General features: G+C 39.6%; 1 protein-coding gene across 32 annotated transcripts in view; it reads left to right on the top strand.

The window, feature by feature from the left end:
• The window catches only part of DLG2 (discs large MAGUK scaffold protein 2), a 981,657-nt gene extending 963,679 nt beyond the window's left edge, over positions 1–17,978 (top strand). For all 32 annotated transcript variants that reach the window (XM_072326879.1, XM_072326883.1, XM_072326882.1 and 29 more), the window contains 6 exons: positions 3,462–3,512; positions 3,998–4,099; positions 4,973–5,145; positions 5,857–5,966; positions 11,243–11,334; positions 12,479–17,978. In XM_072326879.1, the coding sequence (XP_072182980.1) occupies positions 3,462–3,512; positions 3,998–4,099; positions 4,973–5,145; positions 5,857–5,966; positions 11,243–11,334; positions 12,479–12,585 (635 nt within the window). In that variant the 3' untranslated portion in view covers positions 12,586–17,978. The remainder of the gene's footprint in view (positions 1–3,461; positions 3,513–3,997; positions 4,100–4,972; positions 5,146–5,856; positions 5,967–11,242; positions 11,335–12,478) is intronic.
• Positions 17,979–21,938: the final 3,960 nt, after the last annotated feature.

Below are 21,938 nucleotides of genomic sequence, written 5' to 3'. Positions count from 1 at the left end.
GGTACCTGTCAAGTGTAGCCCTTTGGTTACATGGCAGCTCACAGCAGCTCTCCTTCCCCATTACTCACAGGCTGGATGCAGTTACATCAGCACTGTGGAAGCTCTGGATGCTTTGGCAAGACAGTAGGAAACGGTGCTTTTTATGAATTAAATGAAACATACCTAAATTGACACACATGTACACTGGTATCACCACAAATCCATCTAGCTAGATAGGAAAAATAAAGACAGCCCTTTAAATCCATTTCAGGGTTGCCCTATAAAACAACATAAAATCCTTTAAAAATTAAAAATGGTTAGTCCTCATGAAATTCTTCTGACCTCACAGGTCCTCTCTGTTCAGCTTTTAGAGGCAGTAAGTTGTAAAAGGTTGTTCTCTTCATGAGCATGAGAACTCACCAACATGCAAACAAAGAGCACGGGGAACAGGAACCATGGCAATACTGACAAACTGAAAAACCTCCAGAAATTTTGATCACAGTAAACTAGATTTAAGAAGGCTTTGTTTATTTCTTTTCTTTCCTAATATTCTGTCTTTTCTTATCTTTTTGACTTATGGAATTTTACTGAAGAACAAAGGATTGTGCCAAAATCCTACAGACAGATTTTTTTTCATTTTTCCTTTTTTGCCTTTCTCTGTTACATTTCACAACAATTTTCCAGATCAGTATAGCAAACCTGTGCTAATTAAGCCATTAATATGAGTGGCAAATGAGGCTTACTCAAATGACAAGTGAGTCTGTGCCCTGCTGAACACCGTGCTGTGTCACACCTCAAAACCATCATGAAGTTATGGCAATCATCTGATTATTGATTGATTCTAGAGCTCTTCATTATTCTAAACTCTTTGTGCAGTACCAGTTGAGAGGAGATTGCTAAAGACCACCACCTGGTACTGTTAACATGCATATCAGCCCCTGAAAACTTGTGGTAGTGCTTGAAAGGATTTTATTGACATGGAAACTTGAGCTTCCTGAGCTCTTTTTTAGAAAAGCCAAGAAGTGGAAACAGTGATTTCCACCATGCTCACACCACATGTGACTCTGAAGCTCAGTGCTGAAGAGCCTTCGCGCAGGAAGATGACTATGTTTAAGTCCCTGTGCATCACAGTTAGCCTTTAAGCTTCTCCTTGCTTGTTTCAACCCTCTCCAGTGACTTAGGCTTCAGGGCTATTTGAGGGAGTTGGAGTAATTTCATTGCCTTCAGTCTGCCGCAGTTTCACAAGACTTCTGTCAAATGACAAGTTCATTCGTATCCATAGCCCAAATCATGTTGATAGATACTCATCCCAAAATCTAAAATAGGATCAGATGACTCAAGTCTTAGAATAAGCACTTGCCTATTTGTAGGCACCTACTGAGTCTAAGGAGCATCTAAGGACTAGCTCGGACGTAAACACTCTCATTATGGCTTTCTGCAATGATCTAAATGAATCCCTCTCTGCAGAAAGCTACATGCCATTGAAACAAATAGTCTCAAGTTTAAGACCATATGTGCAAACAAGCTCCCCTCCACATGCTTAGTACACAATGGCTTCAACAGCCATCTTAAGACTGACATTCTCAGGTTCTTTAAAGCTTAGCATTGGCTCCTGAGGGCTGGAAGCGTCCTTGTTCAGCTGTGGAGTGAAACTCTTCATCTCCAAAGAACTTGGACATCCTTACTGCTATCTCACACAAAAATTCTCAAAGTAACTTGAGGGAAAATAATAAATTTGATGCAAGAAATGTGGTAAGAATTCAATATTTTTAACCTTGCAAAGAATCAAAGTTAAGCAAGTAATTACAGTATCAAACAAAAAATGGAACAGAATTAATTATCCACATTCCTCATGTATTACATTGCCTTATCCTTAAAAGCTAATCTCTTTCTTTTATTAAAAATCAAGCTTTCTCCTCAGTTGTTTCAGCAACATTGCTAACTTGGAATTGGTCCTGTCTATTCTCCCTCTCTCCTTACTCAGTAGCATTTTCTTAATTTTCCTTTTTTTCATCATGCCTAATTAAATTTTTTACTTGGGAGGTTTTCCTACACATTTCTCACAGCTGTCTAGGTAACATAACAGGAACAATTCTCTCTGAACATATTAGATCCATGGAGTGGGAGTCAATTTAAGACTAAACCACCAAAATCATAGAGTTATAGAATCACAGAGTGACTTAGGTGACCATCCAGTTCCAACCCCCACTGTGGGCTGTGGTTGCAACCCACTGGATCAGGCTGCCCATGGCTCATCAACCTGGCCTTTGTATCTTCTTGCAAAGTAGACATTGCATTCTAATGAAGGCTCATTAATATAGTGGAACTTAAAGAATGGCCTGAATATCAGTCAGAAAGACTCAGTGTGAGCTGTACACCCTCTAAATACTACCTATGCTATCAACCAGGCATCATGCAGCACTCTTGATGTGGATATGCACTATTTGCTTTGACAGAAGCCCATCAGAATAATGTCGTAAAGACTCACATATGCAAGCAAATGATATGAAGGTAATTCTACCTTTTTTGTAAAGCCCAGATACCATGACGACAATCTTTCTTCCACAGTATCTAAATTAGATGCAAAATCACAAGTGTGGTTTTCTCAAAGGTAAACCCTAAGCTGGGTAAAAATAAAATCAGGATATTAAGATTTGATAAGCCAAAGTCATATTTTGATCATGCCAGAACCCTTGTGTCATGAGAAGTATGTGACAATTACCCAGAAAGAGATATCTGCAGGAATTACTCGTGCAGTAGATTGAAGAATCCTCCAGCTCTCCTTTTATGCTCTTATGGAGGGCAGACATGTATTAGAGTTGCATGGGTGCATACCCAAGTCCTGGACACTGTTTCACCACTTGAGTCTTGTTCTTTACATTGGTTCCCTACATGTCACAATGCGGAAACATCACAGTCCTAACAGTGGAGAGAATAAGGCATAAAATACAATGCTTTTGTAATATTTGTGTTCAGATAAAGCAAAAGGGTCAGAAAATAGCTCAGAGCTAGATATTGGGTTGTAAATAAACTAGACTAAGGAGCTTATGCACAGGAGGACGATCAGCCAAGATGTGCTTATTCTGAAGGTAAAAACAGTTCAGTTTATGTAGCTAGTAGATTTGCCATGCAGCAGCATGTTAGTGCTGTAGCAATTGGTGAACAAAAGAATTGTATCTGAAATTTCAGTCCTTATAAACAGCCTTATCATTAAATGAGGCCTTATTGCCTCCTCTATTCTGGACCATTGAAAAAAACCCAGGTTCAGAGAACAGAACTGAAATACTTGGCACAAGTCAAACGAGAAGGGAAAAAAAAACAATCTCTGCAGCTTGAAGTTTTTAAGGGTTTTGGAATGGTTCAGGTAAGCTCGTTACAGAGAAGTGTAGAACCTGATCTGCCTGTGTGAAGCATTTTATCAAGCTTCGGTACATGAAGTGTCGCGTGTCAGCTTCAGACTGTTCTCTTTCTTCTCTCATCAGGAGGCCAAGAAGACTGCATCCTTTCTTATGAACCTGTCACGAGACAGGAAAGTAAGTTCCAACTGCTTTGCTGTCACTGTTTCTTATATTTTTTATTTTATTTCTGGGGGCCAGCAGAGCAGTAAGCCTTGTCCCTGTGGATCCTTCTTGGCCTCTATTACATACATAAGTGATGTAAGGTTCTCCCTAGCTTTCATGTGATTCTTGATGTTTCCAGGACTCTATGCAATGTGTTCCCATGGCCTTTAATAATGTCATTTGTGTATACCATCACTGAACTCTACCAAATGTGTAGCATTAGTTCCATTTTCCTTAGCCACATCAAAAACGATCCATCAATAAAAGGTAGACCTAAGACTTCACTTAGAATCATAGAATCATTAAGGTCGAAAAAGACCACTATGATCATCTAATCCAACTATTAGTTCACCAACTTGATACTTAAAGACAGCAACTCTGGTTAGTGCAGCTTTGGGAATATTTACCATTATTTCCACTAACACAATCAAAATGTGCCTCTCTTTTTTGTTTGCCAGTTAATTACACCAGACCAGTTATTATTCTGGGTCCTATGAAAGATCGGATCAATGATGACTTGATATCTGAATTCCCTGATAAGTTTGGGTCCTGTGTACCGCGTAAGTACAATTTTATTCCCTGTTGTGCAGCCATTAATTAAACGAATTGTGATGAAGACGGCATCTGGGAACTTTATGTAGCTGAGTTTCTCAAGAGCCATTTTTGTACTGGAGAAAAAAGGGTCAAAGGAACTAACAAGAAAATATTGTGAGGGTCTACTAACCAATGATTCTGTAATTTTTTAAAGGCAATAAAATTCTGAAGTACTGACAAAACATAAAATGTTTCAACTCAGCTGAACAGTATCGGCTAAAAGAATTATGGAGTAGCCTGTGACTTGTGTGGGATCTAGTTTGGCTCCTCTGAAAGCAATACTGGGCCCTGCATTAAGCAGAGTGTATGTTGGATCATTAGAGCTTGTTCAGTGTTCACTGCAGATCCTGATTTCAGTCTCGTTTCTTTTTAAACTGTTGTCTCTACGAACACCCCAGCTAAAATCTGCCAGGAGATGAAATCAGAATCAGCCTTATAATTAAGGTTAAATTAAATTAATGAGATTGCCGTTCATTTTTATCACTGCGGTAGGTCTGGATTTATAATCTGCAGTGTGTTTGGTTTTTTTATTTGAGGCTTGCTTATGACCATGATGAGATAAAGTGAAATTCTAGCAAATGCTCATTTTGTGCTAGCATAAGAGAGTATTACTGATTGGAGGTAAGCATTAGAAGATATTACTGTAAAATGACAGCCTCAATGTCATAACTCCATTAAAAAAAAAAAAAAAAAAAAAAAAAAAAAATTAGTAGCCAAAAAGTACTCCCAGACATGGAGCACCTCCACTAATAGCAGTGTCCACTGGTAATGTTAATTGATGCATTTTTGCATGAATTGTTTTTACAGACTTCTTGATCACCTATCTTTCTTTCACGCAGATACCACACGACCAAAGCGTGACTATGAAGTGGATGGAAGAGATTATCATTTTGTCATTTCAAGAGAACAAATGGAAAAAGATATCCAAGAGCACAAATTTATAGAAGCCGGGCAGTACAATGATAATTTATATGGAACTAGTGTCCAGTCTGTGAGATTTGTGGCAGAGAGGGTAAGTAGATGACAATTTTACTGCCCATTCAACACGATCAGTTCTGTGGCGACACTACATCTCAGTCACACTTATGCCAAAAATATAAAATATATGCAAAGTGACATCCAAATGTTTACAGGCTTTATAATGGCACCATTTGCAGAGTCTATAACTTTGAAAGTAAACATTCTTGACACTTCTAATACCTGGATGTAGTGCCATAGATTCAACAATTTAACACAGCACCTCAAATATGCCCCAGAACAGCCTTCCCTCTACCCCTTATACGACAGATGAATAAACTTATCTCACTTTCACAGAGGTAAAAGAAGGAAGCCCAGAGAGATTAGATGATTTGCCTCAAGTGACATCCAGAGTCTTTGACAAAAACAAGAAATAAATTAAGCAGTAGAGAATACAGTTATGCTATTATTTTTATGAACTGATTTTCCTCATCTCTGAAGAAAATCCATCACCACCCCCAGAGCTCATGCCAGTAAAAAATAATTTAAAAAACAAAAACAAAAACATTTGCTTTCATATCTTCAAGTGTGTATTTTATATTAGGAATAAATCAAAGGGAGAGGAGTGGAGCGTGTGCCCTGGGGTCCTCCTCCCCTGGTGTGTCATAGCCCTGTTCCAGGGCACTGCCTCACAGAATTGCTTCCCTCTTTTGGCTGATCTTCAGCAAACTGCAGAAATGAACACATCCTCATCTGTTTCCAACAGGGCAAGCATTGTATTCTTGATGTGTCAGGAAATGCGATCAAACGACTACAAGTTGCACAACTATATCCCATCGCTATCTTCATTAAGCCTAAATCATGGGAGCCTCTGATGTAAGTATAAATTCCTCCAAGTGTTGCATCCTCAACAGGACTTTAGTCTGGCCTCTAAAACCAGTAATAACAAAAAGATGGGGAAACAGCAAAGACTTGCCCTCTATGCACATCAGTCATTGCAACACAGAGTCCCAGTGAATGAGCCAAAGCTGCCTTTGAACTTTTCCCACTGGGACCTATGGGCTTAGGTGCTAGTCCATGAAAATCTTCCCACCCTTGTTCAATGCACTTGCTACAACCTGTACAGCAAATTTACCAAGGATTTTTGTGTCCCACCTTGTCCCATCCAGTCTTGGGGTGTAGTTTGGTCACTACATACATGAGCAAAGCATAGGATAAACCTGTGTCAGATTCACTGTGTGTGCTTCTTCATCAGCCCTTTATTTGCTTGAAGGTCTGTAAGAGGATAGGCAAGGACCTGTAGGACTGGAGTGGGGCAAACAATCATTAAAAGAAGGAAAAGAGAAGACACCAATTTGAAGCTGTCACCAGGCAGCCTAATTTCAATACTCAAAAAGATATTGGGATCCAGGGGATGGTAAAAGTAGCTCAAGTAAATAGCTGGAAGGATAGCATTTTATGACAGGCAGCCAATGTAGATGCATTGAGAGCAAATCAAATCGACCTTACTTCCTTATTTCTAGAGATGAATATCAATAATTGTTTTATGTCTTGATTTTTATTCTGGCTTTTGACACATCTCCAAGGGACATTCTCAGCAGTAGATTAGAGAAATGGAGTCCAGAGGGAATCATTAGGGAGTATGAGAACAGCTGCACTAAGTCACTGAAAGTGGCACTGGGAAGACAACAGATACCCTGAAAGTGTATTTCCTGAGCTGTGGAACTAGTTGTTATGTTTATGAATTACTTGGGCAAAGAATTAGGCAGTACTCTTGTAAAGTCTGTGACTGACTCAAGGCTGAGGGAGGTGGAAAGCACTTTGGAGAATAAGATTAAAATTCAGTGTAAAATTAGTAAGATTGAAATTCAGCACAAAGGAGAGAAGATGAATTGCACAAGTACAAGCAGGGAATAATTAAGCAATAGCACTGAAGAAAAGCATCTGGCAGTTGGGATGGATTACACAGGAATATGAATGGATGGATAATGCTGTCACAAAATCAGAAGCTACTGCTGTGGGCTGCATTAACATTGATGTTGTGTAAGGAGACAATAGAACATTATTTTCTTTTACTTCATATGGATGAGGCATCAGCTGAGTGTTGTCTGTCTTCTAAGTACCACCCTAGAAGTGGAACACAAGGGGATGATAGTAGTGGTCTTCACACTGGTTAAGACTCAGGATAAAATGCATGTTTTCCATGTACATATATGGTACTGAAAAAAAAAAAAAAAAAGAATATTGATTTCATTTGGTGCTATGTGACTGAATGTGCATCCTTTCTGGCCCTGACATTTGGTGATAAGGTTGCTGCATGTCCATGCACATTATAAAGAATGATGCACAATATGTGCCATTTGCATGGCCCCATTGTGAACAAAGGTATCTTGGGTTGGATGACTTCTTGACATTTCTTCCAGCCCTGCAATTCAGTTATATTCTGATTATCTTGCTAGATAGAATGGTGAGGGAAGTCTGAAATCCTGCTATCTCCATTGATTGTTTTAAGATAGATCTTCACTTACAGCTGCCCATAAAATATTTCCATTATTTGTTTAATGCTGAGTTTGTATCTAGAGTGATAAAAAGGTAGTAAACAAATGTGGTCCATCCTCTAAAAATACATTAGATGCAACCAAAAATGTGTCAATAACATAAACCCTTATCTGATGTGATGTAAGAACAGCAAGTCCTTGAAAAGACTGACTGAAAAGGGTTATGAACATGCAAAATATGACAAGCATCCTGTTAGTAAGCCAGTCCTACAGAGTTTGTAGAATTTTGTTTAGCAGTATGCAGCGAAAGAAATTCTTCTTTACTCTGAAAACTTGAACCCCCATCATTTTTGGTAGGAACAAAGAAAGCTAAATCCATTATGTGACTGAATTCTTTGTTCAATAAATGCAGAGCAGCTTTCCAGATTTTCATAGTGAGTCAAACTGTCTCATTTGTACCCTGGGGTAAGAAGTAGCACATGAGCAATTCCCACAGATAAGCTGTAAATCCCCACCGTAGTTTTTCTCATGACAATTTGTATTTGCAACCCTCTCTTTTTGCTGAACTCATTAGTATGATGCAAAAATTTTGGGAATCCTACCTGTATAAAATCTGCTTGCAAGGATAGATTTATCTGTCATAACTACTACACTTGATCATGCAAACAAGTTAAAAGTTATTGCAAGATCAAGGTAAAACTCTAAAAGACAAAAAAGATGGATTGCTGTTCAGGATTATCCTAAATACACCAGTTGTAAAAAATGAAAATCATCCTAAAAGACCTTGCATCTGCACTTGAAGCTTGGTTATTGGTGGTTTTCTCCTTCCTTCCTTCCTTCCTTCCTTCCTTCCTTCCTTCCTTCCTTCCTTCCTTCCTTCCTTCCTTCCTTCCTTCCTTCCTTCCTTCCTTCCTTCCTTCCTTCCTTCCTTCCTTCCTTCCTTCCTCCTTTCCTTTCCTTTCCTTTCCTTTCCTTTCCTTTCCTTTCCTTTCCTTTCCTTTCCTTTCCTTTCCTTTCCTTTCCTTTCCTTTCCTTTCCTTTCCTTTCCTTTCCTTTCCTTTCCTTTCCTTTCCTTTCCTTTCCTTTCCTTTCCTTTCCTTTCCTTTCCTTTCCTTTCCTTTCCTTTCCTTTCCTTTCCTTTCCTTTCCTTTCCTTTCCTTTCCTTTCCTTTCCTTTCCTTTCCTTTCCTTTCCTTTCCTTTCCTTTCCTTTCCTTTCCTTTCCTTTCCTTTCCTTTCCTTTCCTTTCCTTTCCTTTCCTTTCCTTTCCTTTCCTTTCCTTTCCTTTCCTTTCCTTTCCTTTCCTTCCCTTTCCTTTCCCTTTCCTTTTCTCCTTTCCTTTCCTTTCCTTTCCTTTCCTTTCCTTTCCTTTCCTTTCCTTTCCTTTCCTTTCCTTTCCTTTCCTTTCCTTTCCTTTCCTTTCCTTTCCTTTCCTTTCCTTTCCTTTCCTTTCCTTTCCTTCCCCATCTCTACATGACTCTGTATCACAGGTTGAATCCCAGAGGGACCCTTGTTGACATCTTCCAATTAGCCTCTCTCTTTAGAAGAGGAAAGATAGTGGTTGGATAGCAGGGATGAGAGCTGAAAGTAAAGAATAAGCTTCCAGGGCAAGTGCTTCAGTGATAGAGGAGGAAATCCCTAGGAAAGCTGCCTGGAGGGACATCTCTTTGCAAGCATTTTTAATTCAGCATCTGTGCAGATCCCTGGCTGAAAGGGGAAAAAGAAAAAGAAAAATTAGAACAGACCATTGTTTGACAGCATTTTTAATTTATCATGAACAATGGATATCAGGGTCTTCCTCCTTCTCCATCCTTTCCTGGAGGCACAAGATGGCAGAAGCATGAATACAAGTAGAACAGTTATACACCAAAGGCAGTTTTATGTCCTACAAATATAATCCACATTTCTGCTTATTTCAAAGCATTTATTATCTTAGGTGCTTGTTTGTATCTATGTTTCTTCTTCTGATAGTCAGATCTTGAAGACTTCTCAGAAATTTACCATATCTGGATGAAAGGAGGATGTTGTTAGCACTAAAATAATGGTTGAGGGAGATAAAATGCTAAAAGTTACATCTACATACAAATGTTCAATGTTATGTCCCACTCTAAGCCACAGTTTCAATTCAGTCACTGAAAGATGAGTTCAAATAGGCACAGCTGATGAGAAGCCAACCTGAGCTCAATTAAATAGCCATCCTTCCAATAAATAGAACTACTAGTATTACAAAATTAGCAGTATAACACAGATTAGAGCTATTATTTATACAATCCACAAATGACTGTCATAAATTTCCATTTAAATCTTTCTTGTCCTTCATTGTATTAATCTGCTCTCTGAATTGCATTGGTACTTCCAGAGGGATTCACTAAGCTGGGTTCCTGGTTATGGTTAGCTATATGGATAGACAGCTTTCAGTCATTTCTAGAAAAATACTACTGCATCCTGAACAACTTAAACGGTGGATCTCAGAAGCTGGGTAGGAGGTAGCTGTAGCAAGTTCACACTGTTGCACACTTCATAGATCATTTTTTATGCACCATCATGCACATAATTTCCTACATGCATCACATATGTCATATTGTATACAGCTCATTACCACAATCATATGATTCAGCGCAAGACACTGATTCAGATTTATGTAGGACACAAGATGTTCACTTCTCTTGCTCTACTAGCTGCCTCAGATAATTTCCTTCATGTTTTGAGAAAAATGAATCAAAGTTGTAAAAATGCTAGAGCAATCAAATTCTATTTATTATTACTAATTAATTTGTCTATCTGCAGGCATATATGTGCAAGGCAGTAATGATTATGAGCTTGATTCTTTGCATTTATACAGTGATATTAACAACTGAGCATGTACGAACAAGACAACCCATTTCTTACAGCAATTTATAATGTGTCTTGAAATAAAATCACTCCATCGTATCACAAAAACAGTGCAATAATAGAATATTATTGGCTTTTCTATATTTTTGCATTTATTGGTAAACATTTTAGAGTCCACAGGACACACTGTGCAATCTGTAAATTTAATCAGAAAGGACTGAATCTGAAAAGAATATAAATAAGTAACTCATTCTAACTGTAAATGCTACAGGGTCTTGTTTTGATTTCTTGTGACTATCAGGAATGCATTCCCACACTTCAACCAAGGAAATCTTTCCCCCCAGGTCCTTCTAGGGCATCCCTACATGGTTTACAATGACTCTTAGATTCCTTCTGTAGAGTTGCAAGTTCTTCTGTGCTCAGTCCCATCTTTAATCATTATTTCAGTCAAGCTGCATTTTCTATTTCAGCAGTTTTGACAATCTCATTCATCCAAGACAGGCAGCTGAGGGCCTTGGAGTAAAGGAGGTTCATAATCTTCAGCTCTGGAGGCAAGAGTGCCCCAAGCGCTCAGACCTTAAGACCTCTCTGTCTCCCATCCTAAGGCAGGGGTTCCTGATGCCATGTGTCCATTTCAGTTAGCATGCCACATAGTGGTGGTGAACCCAAAATAAAAATTTGGGGGAATTTGGAAATAGAGGAAAAATGTGCAAATATAGGTTTATGCTACATAAAAATTGAAGTAAATATAAAACACTGGAACTGACTGTGAACTGATGAAAGAATTTAACCACTTGGTTCTTGTACCTCCTTTGTGTTTCTAGGGAAATGAATAAACGTCTTACAGAGGAGCAAGCCAAGAAAACCTATGATCGTGCAATTAAGTTAGAACAAGAATTTGGAGAATATTTTACAGGTATGTTTTTATTGAGTAGGAAAAAAAAAAAATCAGAAGGTATATATTTTATTAAAATACCAGTTCAGCTCTTTTTCTGGCATATATTTCTTATCAGTATAGTGTGCCCATATTACTAAGGACCCCTGGCATGGGACTATTGCTTCCCATTAAGCTCAAGAGTAGTCAAGGCATTCAGCACCTCAGATGTTTGATGCTCTATGGGATAGCTATGTATTAATTTAATTCCCTCCCTGACCCAAATTTGCTTTTGCTGAAATGAATAAAATTGTTGCATCATTGCACTTGTGCAGACCAAAGCAAAATTCCTCATTGGCTCAATGGTATCACGGACTTCTGGAATCACAGAATATCCCAAATTGGAGGGGACCCACATGCATCATGAGAGGGAAAGACAAAGGCATCTTCTTCCTGACATGGAGAAGAGCAAGATTTAAGACCTGTTCTGCATCCCAGCCCCATTGGGCTGAATTAGGCAGCTCACTGCTCAGTGGACTGATGTTCGTGGATAGCATTCAGAAGCCCCCATTTGTCCCTTTATATACTGGCAGAGCACATAATGTGAACTGCAGTTCCAGTTTTCTGCTGTTGCTATATCTTCAGTCACTTCGAGCCTGATCTAATTTCCTTTTGCAGGCAAAAGTGAGTTTTTTCCAACAGGTGAGGAAAATTCCAGGATATGTCCTGGGGCATCCTGGACTAGTGATTGGCAACCCTGCACATTTCAAGGGTTGAAACTAGATGATCATTATGGTCCTTTTTAACTCAGGATATTCTATGATTCTATGAAAATAATAGATTGTAAATCTGCTGCTACTCACTAGCTTCTAAATCACATGGATGTTAGACTTGCAACCTCCTATGCAATTAGTCGCATGGGACAGAACTGCTAGTTCTCTAAATCAAAGATCTAGCTCAGTCACTTTACTATAAGCAAAGGGATGGGTCTCTCTCATGGGATGGTGCTATTCATTTGAACTCTGTTGCCACTTGCAATGCATATAACTTTTCCATAGTCAATAACACTGCTGTATAATACAGTGGTATTTCTTCTAATGTCATTGCAAATCTGCTGTAGAATGTATCAATGTATCAATTAGAATGTATCAATTAAAAGAAGTATTGGTATGTTTTCTTACTACAGCTATTGTCCAAGGAGATAGCTTAGAAGATATATATAATCAATGCAAACTTGTAATTGAAGAACAATCTGGGCCTTTCATCTGGATTCCTTCCAAGGAAAAATTATAAATTAGCTACTGCACCTCTGATTACGACGGGAGAATATTTAGAAGAAAACTATAATATACTATTTGGAGGCTTTCCTGTTTTTGTTGCATTTATGTTCTTTGCAGTCAATGTGAATTTTGATGAATGTACAACACAAAGTGTTTGAAGCCATGAAGGACACTGATGGGTCAAAGGGTAGGAACAAAAAGACTTCTACCATATAAAGCAAATCTGTTGTGTGCTGAAAGCACCAGTTGTAGGTATAAACTTTTGACATGGAGACCCTCTGTCAAGGGGAGCTAGCCACCTCTTGTGCCCAAGCGGACATTTTGATCAACTTCAATGGCTGAGCTCAGTGTGTTGATTGCTTTAAAGAGAAGTTCCCAGCTCTTGAACCTCATATAGGGCTTGATTCTGCAAGGCGCTCAGCACTTGACCCCAATTCCTACAGATGTGAGTAGCCCGTTGACTTGGAGTTACTTGTAATTCTTCCCTATGCCATTCAGTCCCATCAGTTCCAGTAGGACTATTCATGTGCTCAAAGCTAAGCACGGGCTTCAGCGTTCTGCTAGATCAGGGCCACACACACCTTGCAAAATCAAGCTCAGAGTTCTTGGTCCACTTCCTACTGAAGTCATTGGTAGGACTGTCTTTGACTTGACTGGGAGGTGGATCCTATTCTAAGCTTGTCATTGCACATTTGTAGTTGGTACACCTCGACTTTGGTAACTATGCACATCTTTTGATTTCTGAAACCAAGTCAAGCATTTCTTTTTTTCCCCTCTGGAAACACTACTGCATCAGGAACTAATAACAATATAGTTTATTTTAATGGATTTTGGGGGTGAGAGAGGATGGAAGCATTTCACATCACACATATGTGCACACAAATACATTCGCACGTGGACACACACAAGTATGAGGATTCACAGCACCTATGTTGACGAGGAGGGATACAACTGGGAAACGCTTTAAATTTTTTGATTGTCTATTTTATCATTTATATTGATAGAAGGCACTTAAAGATGGAATAATTTATAAAAAATAAAAATATATTGATGTATAGAAACTAATTTCTATAGGTAAAAAATGTTTTTGTGAGATATTTTGTAAAGACTAATTAACTGAAAGATTAAATATTTACACCCTTGTGTGACTGTAAAATGTAAAGAGGACCATCAAGTTGCATTATCCCTTTTCTGTTACAAATTCTCTATTACTAATGATAAGCAAGATAATTCCTTAAATTGTAGTTGTCTGATTGTTTTTCTCTCAATCTAATCCTCTCCCTTGCCTCTATTTAATCACGATGAACTCCTGTGGAAAGATCCCTTGAACTGACTGCCCTGCAGGACCTTTTCTGAACACAAAAGGATAATGCATCTTTCAATTGAAATGGATGACTTCTCAGAAGCAAGATGTCAGTGCTCGAGTGCAGTTACTACACTTCACCCCAAAAAAATGTTTTATGATTCTTCCTGTTTCTTAAGGGAAATACCAAAAGTATTTGATCTTTCCTCTTTTTGTAGGCAGGCAGGTCACCAACTAACTTGTATCTTCATTCATTTCACAGTCAACAAGGGTCTTAAATGCAAAAACTGAGGCAATGGACATTGCAAGGGATTTGGGGAAAGTCTGTGGAATTGCTGTTCAGGGTGCAAAGGAGGGGAGAGGGAGGTATTTTCTCCTTGTTTCACATTGCCCTTCTTTTCTGTATGACTTCATTCTTCATTCTTAGAAGGGGACAACTGCAAGAGATAAAATGACAGTAAACTGAATTGCCTTTGCTGCTGCTGGACCAAGTCTTAAAGAAAGCCCACAATCTCCTGCCTGCCACGCTGCAGCAGTGTAACACTTATTAGCTGGTGGCTTCAGCAACCTTAATGTTTAAGGACGTTTTAAGGGCAAATGCTAAACAAACTCCTCAGTAACTCATCTCTTTGCAGTTGACAGTTCTGCACCTGTCCGGCTGACAAATGTACCCAGCCAGCCTCTCCAGAGGATGACATGAGCTGGATGTTTGTAATATAGCCACCAGTGGTGACATAGTTAAACATGTGGGCATTTTGGTGGCCCTGCAGTGGCCTCTCATGTACTGCCCAGCTATGGTAACTGAGAAGTTCACACTTCTTTTACTACTATTTTTCTTGCCTGGCCAGCGCAGATTTATATACAAGGGATTCAGTTAAGTCTCCAAAAGAGCTTAGTAACCAGAAGGGCTAGAAACATTTTTTACAACATATAAATGAATGAAAGCTTAGATTTTGGATATTTCTGCAGAAATCCACAGAGTGACCCCAGATCTTTGGATGCCATGGATTTTTCCATTCTGGCAAAGTACTATTGCCCCAGGTTGGGAAATAGCCCACTGGACCTGAAAAACCAAGTATCCTAAAGCAGGAACTTCATTCTAATTTTCAGCTCTGTTTTTAAGCAATCAATCACACCTGCTTATTTGTTTCTTAGTTCAGCATGCAGCCTTTTATGGTACTATCCTTCTAGTAACTGTTTTGCTTTGTCATGTGCTGTGCTTTATGGTGAACAATAACACTATGGCTGAGTACAATCAATTTTTCCATCAGTCCTTGGTTACTGTAGTAACATTATTTATTTTTCCCCGTCTGTTGTTTGTGCTTCCAATTTAGAGTTGCCATTGCACTTCTCTTTTTTTTTTTTTTCTTTTTTTTTCTTTTTTTTTTTTTTTAAATAAAACTTATATTTAAAAACAATTCACCAAGAGAAGCAGTAAGAGGTCTTATTTCCCTTAGGACTTGTTCTCCCATTTGTTTTGTGTGTTGGCGTTTTGCGTTTCACATTTCAGCATCCTCAGAGCTGCAGTTCATTTTTGCATTGCAGCTGCTCAGATCATACTGGGTGGTAATGGGAGGAGGAGGAGAAACATGAGATTCATGCAAAATTGCATCTGGTCCAAAAAGAAAAAAGAAAAATAAAAAAAAAGAAAAAGAAAAAGATTAAAATGTTCAAACCCACAACCCACAGCAGTCGGCACCTGAGACCATATTGGTGCTAACACAGCTTAGAGTAATCAGATTCCTTTTCTGTCCATGTAAAAGACTAGCGAGTGTCTAAACATGAGACAAATGCAAATGCTGGACCCTTTAGGAAAAGTGCCAGATCACATCCCTGGTGCTATTTCTCATGTTCTGGCACAGTGTGTAGCACCATAGGGTCAAAGCAGAACCAAAATTGCAGCATCTTTTTGTCCACCCATGAATGATCACAAATGACATCTTGCTAGATTTGTGCAGATGTGCAATATTACAAACTATTTATTTCTCCTTGCCACAAAGTATCTTCCATGCACTGACTCATTGAGAGCTTGCTAACAGGGCTCAGTGAAAAGGCCCTCTTTATTGGTCTCGTGGCAGTGAAAGAGCCTCTTTCTTGCTTAATTCCCCTTCCTACAGAGGTACCCTGTCCATGCTAGCGCTTTGTTATTTATTTGGTAGTAAAGGTTGTTTCTAGAATAATATTCTGTGATGTAATTGTGTTTGTAGCTAGCATGGTTTGATGCTCCGGTGTGGATAGGGTCCTTGGAACCACTCTGTGAAAGTCAAGGATAAGAAATCTCTCCGTTGCACTGAAATTTCAAATCCTCATCCTGGAGAGCAGTCTTGAACCAGAGCTAACAACCACTACGAGCCAGAGACAGTGTTCTAGCTATACAACATCCATCAATCTATTTACATCAGTTTTTTATGGAGAAATTGTTGGTTTCATACCTTCACTGTTACTTGCTCATAAGCAGTCAGTCAAATTGTATTTTCGCTTTGGTTTTCCCTATTTTCTTTCTTTTTATTTTTATTTTTTCCCTAACCAGAGGATTCAGTGAGTGACAATACAAGAGGACACATGTAGAGAAACAGTGTTAACGCACAGAAGTCTTGGTTTCTTTTTAGGCTGCAGATTCAAAGCCATAATATCTGCCATGTTCACAGAAAAGTGGTCTTTCCTGTTCATAACATTTAACCTCAGTGTTTCTTCTCTTCAGCATTTTGTCTGCCATGTCATGCATGCAGTTCACTGTGCAACTGCATCCATGTCCTCAGGTCCATGCATGCCTTGGTGAAATAAGTGTATTTTCCTGCTCCATCAAAAAACAAGACATCTTGTCAGCTAGCTCAGAAGTAAGAATGAGGTTGTCAATATGTTAGAAACAAATTGACCATTCCTTTGCAGGAATTTAAAGCACAAATCAGCATCAAACTTAACAGTAACAACAGCTAAAACCTACTCAACACATAGCCAGCCTAGATCCTCTGCTAGTGGAATTATGGTCACTCCATCAGTTTCATACAACCATAGAATCGTTGGAAGAGACCCTTAAAGGCCATCTAGTCCAACTCCCTGCAATAAACAGGGACACCAACAATTCCATCAGCTTATTCAGAGCCTATCTAGCCTGACCTTGAATGTCTCCAGGGACAAGTCCATCCCATTTATGCCACCTGAAGTTACACATCCATCCTCTCTGTTACATGAGTTCATTAGCATTATTCTAAAGCACCAAGGCCCCATTACTAACAGAAGCTCAGCACTTTGCACCATTATTTACTGCCCATATTAATGTACCACCTAGAGGCCTATGTCCTGGACCAATATCCTTTTGAGGCAGGTGCAGTGAGACTGCTGAACACAAAGATACCCCATGGGCCAAGCACCATGGCCAAATTTTCAGAAGGCTTCATACCCACCAACATCTTACCAAGAGCAATAGGATCCGCTGCCCCATTGGCTCTTTTGAGAATCTGTCTATAAGGTGAGGAGTGTAAGACACGAGCCATCATCTCTCACCCTGTGTTAGCAGCTTACACCTCTGGCCCTGACCTACAGCCCAGGTACCTCATTCTGGTGTAGAACAGCATTTTTGGCGATGGGCAATAGCCAGCATTTAGGCAAGATCGTTGGAAAAAAATAAGAAAAAAAGAATAATACTTCTTAAAAAGCAACACTGTTGGCTCTTAGTGGGATAGCAACCTTTTCATTTCTGGATCTGTATTCCTAAATTTGAATCAGTCAGCCCGAATTTCTGAGTGCAACAGGCTGCACACAGCGTGCCGCTCTGTCCAACGTGCGTCTCTTTGGCAGGATGTTGCTCAGTCCAGCTGTAGTGTGGAGTACTCAGAATCTGAACTGGAGTTTACAAAATACCCTGTCCAGCTTACACTCCTGTTATGTGTAAATACTCTGCGCATCCATTCCATTTGTGTAAAGAATAAAGCACACACAATTATAAATTCAAGATGTATATTTCATACTAGCCGTGTCCTTGCTTATTTATTCCACTCCAAGCTCTCAGCTGTGGTTCAGTTGTAAATGCTTGATAGAGTGTTTATAAATATGTCATGAATTTTATTATAAAATATTAATATTAAAGCATTTTTACACTTTATAGCAAATGGCTTCCTCACAAGGCATAATTTGTCTTTTTTCCTTAAAGCAGAATAGAAAGCAAAAAAAAAGAAATATGCTCTCAATATGTCTTGAGACCCTATCAAATATGCTCTTTATTATAAGCATGTCTTGAGACTCTATCATATTCACCACACATGAGAGGCAGAAACCTGAAAGTGGGATGGTAGCTTCAAGAATAATTGAAGATAAGGAAACTTTCCTTTCTTGCACTGTTTTCCTTTTTTGACTTTACAGCCATGTGAGAGTTAGTGCCAAGAAGATGCACTCTGATGAACTAATGTTGTGCATATTCCAATGTTATCACATTTCTTCATCTTGGAAAATTATTGTGGTTTTTTTTTATTTTAATTCATGATTTTTTCCATGTTTCTGGCACCACAGCCATCAAGATAAGTACTGTAATAGTTACGTGCGTGCAACTCGTTTAACAAAGCATGAGCATCACTTGTGCGATGGGGTCCCAACAGCCCAAGAACCTTGGCTGTTGGACATCCCAGGAGAGTCTTTGCAGATGTCTTGTGGGCTCTGGGGAGGCCACATGAACACTGTGAATTTTCAGCAGAAATAGGACAGTGACACTGCTTATGACACGCAGACAGCACTGAATTCAGCCTGCAGAGGACTGCAGAGCTTCCATATGGCTCTGGGAGCTACAACTGGCTCTGTGAGGAGAAAAATTCTGCCAGCTGAGCTTTATGTGCATAATGACAAAGATGGTTAATCACCTAAATGTTCATTGTGATGCTTTAGAGTTCTCAAGCAGATTCAGAAGAGCGAAGAAAATCCAAACAAAAGCTCACATTGATATGCAGATGAGTATAACTTAGAAGAAAAAGAAAAAAAAAAAAAAAAAAGAAAAAAAAAGTGAGTTATTATTTGGGATGGCAGCCTGTTTACTGAGAGATTTTTCACAGCAGTTAATTACTGCTCCAACAACTGTAGCAACAAAGTGAAGTCACTTTCCTGAGCAGCACTGTACAAAGCAGTTCATAGACGGGCTCTTCATTAAAAAGCAGTCTCTCTTGAAGTGCTTTCTTCTTCACCCTGTTTCTGGGCAAACCTGAACTAATTCCCCAGACTAGATTCTGCAGAAATGAGCAAAACGTGAAAGACAGGCTTTGTAAAATGCCTGGGAAACAGGAAATACATGAAATTGCAGGAATCTGGGCATGCTGTGACAGTGGTGCCAGACTTTGCCAGGTATGGAGTATGTCCTGAATGGGGACCTTCTCTCATCTGTCCACTAGCTCGTAATGGTCACTTCACACAGCCATACAGGTGTCTCAGCTCAGTTGTCAAATCACATCGCTGTGGCTTAAAATACACTATGTCCCAGTTTGAAAAAATATTTGGGACCAGAGTTACAAGGGAGCTGGGCAGTACTTCCATGTGCAGGTACAACTGGGTGCCTAGTTTGTCATGGGACAGCCACTTGACACCAGCTTCCAAAGGAGCTCAGCAGCTCACCCAGCGTAAGCAAGTTATTCATTTCACTATGATCATCTCACTTTGTCACACAGCAAGACAATGAGTGACACCTGGGTCCCTATGTCACCTGTGAGAGAGCAGGAAAATGAAGCTTCAGTTCCTAAATCCCTGGACACTTACCAAATCCTCTTCCCCACCAGTAATCCCGACAGCAATCTTTACTATCAGAAGTCTTGGATAACACAAGAATAGTAAAAGACCAACCAGAGCAGGACTCATCTACAGTGCTACTGCATTGCCCACTCTTGTGAGGAAGGTGACAGCACAGCTGTAGAGCAGCAGAACTGGGTGACTGACCACCAGTACAATAACCAGAGCTGAACTGGTGTCCAATCCGCTTTGGAAAGCTGTGGGCCAGGGCAGAAGGAGGAGCCCTCGGTGAAGGGTCTTAAAAGCTAAAAGGAGCCCTCTGTGAAGGAGGGCTGGTCTGGATAGCATCATCTGCTGCAGGCGCTTTCTGATGAAGACAATTCCACCTAGACATACTGGGGTGTTAATGGTGTTGAATGTCCCAGGGAGGCAGAGCACAGTGCCTAGAAGAGATACTTAATTGTATTTAGTAAAAGAAATAAAAAATAAAAATAAAAATAAAAAAATTGAAATACTTCTTGCAGAAGCTCATTAACTGCTGTCAACTGCTCATTAGCCTTCCATCTAAGCAAAAGCAGGTCTTGGCAAGCAGGGAAATGAATTAGGTCTAATATATTGTTATCAAAATAGGAACAGGGCTGCTACAACACTAGCAGAAAAGCAGTACACAGTTCACTCCTACACTACACCAGCTCATTAGCTAAGTCTTGGGCTGAATAACAAGCCTGAATTTGGCATTTGCTCCACTAAATACAGAAGGTAAAGAACTTTAACCTATGTCTCATGGCTTTCCTTCCACACACTAATTCCCTGACACTTCCAAAGACCTTGCCTTGCAAGCAGCAAGCTAACTGCAAAATTGAATCAGCTGTAAATTAAAATTTGCATGTCCTTAAGCTGCAAAGATCTGGGATGAGGCTTCAACATGAAAGAAAAGCACTAAGATACTGGAAACCTGTTCATTATCTTGAATGTCAAGGCACAGGGTTAAATGGCATGGTTTTCACCATGCTTAAGTACTAACGGTGTCAAACTGATGTCAAACAACAATTTATTTCTCTCTTTTTCTAATAAAAGGTGTTTTGAATGCTGTCAACCTGATGACTCAAAGAACAGACCTCAAGGACCTGAGACCAGATGTTTGTCTTGTATTCCTGTCACTGTCTACGTGCAGCAGTGGTTTTAGACAGGCTTTGCAGGGTGCAGAAAAGCACCCATTTTCCCCCTCTGGTTGTGTATTTACTGTCAGTGTTAGATATGATCTTCTGGGATTCAGTTGCTGAGCAATGGCAAATATTTTCCAAGCATTCAGCTTCTAATCTGTACATAATCCTTCTTTAATGGAGCTAGCTTTTACCATAGGTAAGCATTCTTCACAAGATAATTCCAGAGCCTCTTTTTTGAATGGCAACCACATTATCGTATTTTAAAGATCCTAAATGAGAACGAAAACAATATTCTAAGGCTGTGTCCACTAAGTAGGGAAAATCCCTGCAGATCCCCAACTCCAAAGCAATCAGCAGAAAGAGCATTTTCAACTCAATGAGCATAGGTGCTCACCTGAGCTTAGCTCATAGAGAGACTGGATTTGGTGTGCATGTGCAGTGTACTGAGGTGAGTAATACACAGACTTATGAAAGAAGCCAGTTTTAATGGATCCTTTGCCCATGGAGACGAGTCCCTATTAATCAGAAATTTATTCCCTAGTTATTGCAACTATCTTCCTTAGTACAGAAATCAAAGCCTGGATGCACCACAGTGTGCGCCTCAAGACATGATTTCATTGCTCACAAATGTTTCTTGAAGAGTCCATCCATACAGGCATTCCAAACTCATCTCCTTTAGACAGCTCCACTGGCTGCAATGAATATCTGAAAGTTTGCTCTTCCCCACAGACACACACACATACATGTGCATACAGAATGGCAGAATGGCTGGGTTATAAGAGACCAAAAGCTGCAACATTTTGACTCACAGGGAGAGAACACATCTACGTATTAATATTTCATAGAGGGTTTGCCACCTTGGCTGGAGTAGAGCCATTGGTTGCTGGAAGTTAAAACTGCTTAGGAACCAGCTTTCTTGACAGCAGTTAGAGCTGAGTGTTCCCAAGTCTTCCATAGAAAGACAGCCAATGATTTATATTTGCCCTTGGTAACTTTTGCCACCCATTTGGTATGTGACAGGGGAAATCACCTCCGTATTACATGTGCCCACAGTGCTGAGTAGTAATAATACTGCTCTGTCCCACTATCTTTACAATCTCTGTTGTGCTAGGACAGCAAAGCTGAGGAATGATTTAAACCACAGCACCATTATTGTGATTTTTTAGCCAAGGTGCAAGAAGTGCAGACAAGGAA

This window comes from Excalfactoria chinensis, chromosome 1, assembly GCF_039878825.1.
Source record: "Excalfactoria chinensis isolate bCotChi1 chromosome 1, bCotChi1.hap2, whole genome shotgun sequence".
In the NCBI taxonomy this organism is placed as follows: domain Eukaryota; kingdom Metazoa; phylum Chordata; class Aves; order Galliformes; family Phasianidae; genus Excalfactoria; species Excalfactoria chinensis.
This window is presented reverse-complemented; position numbering and strand designations above follow the sequence as displayed.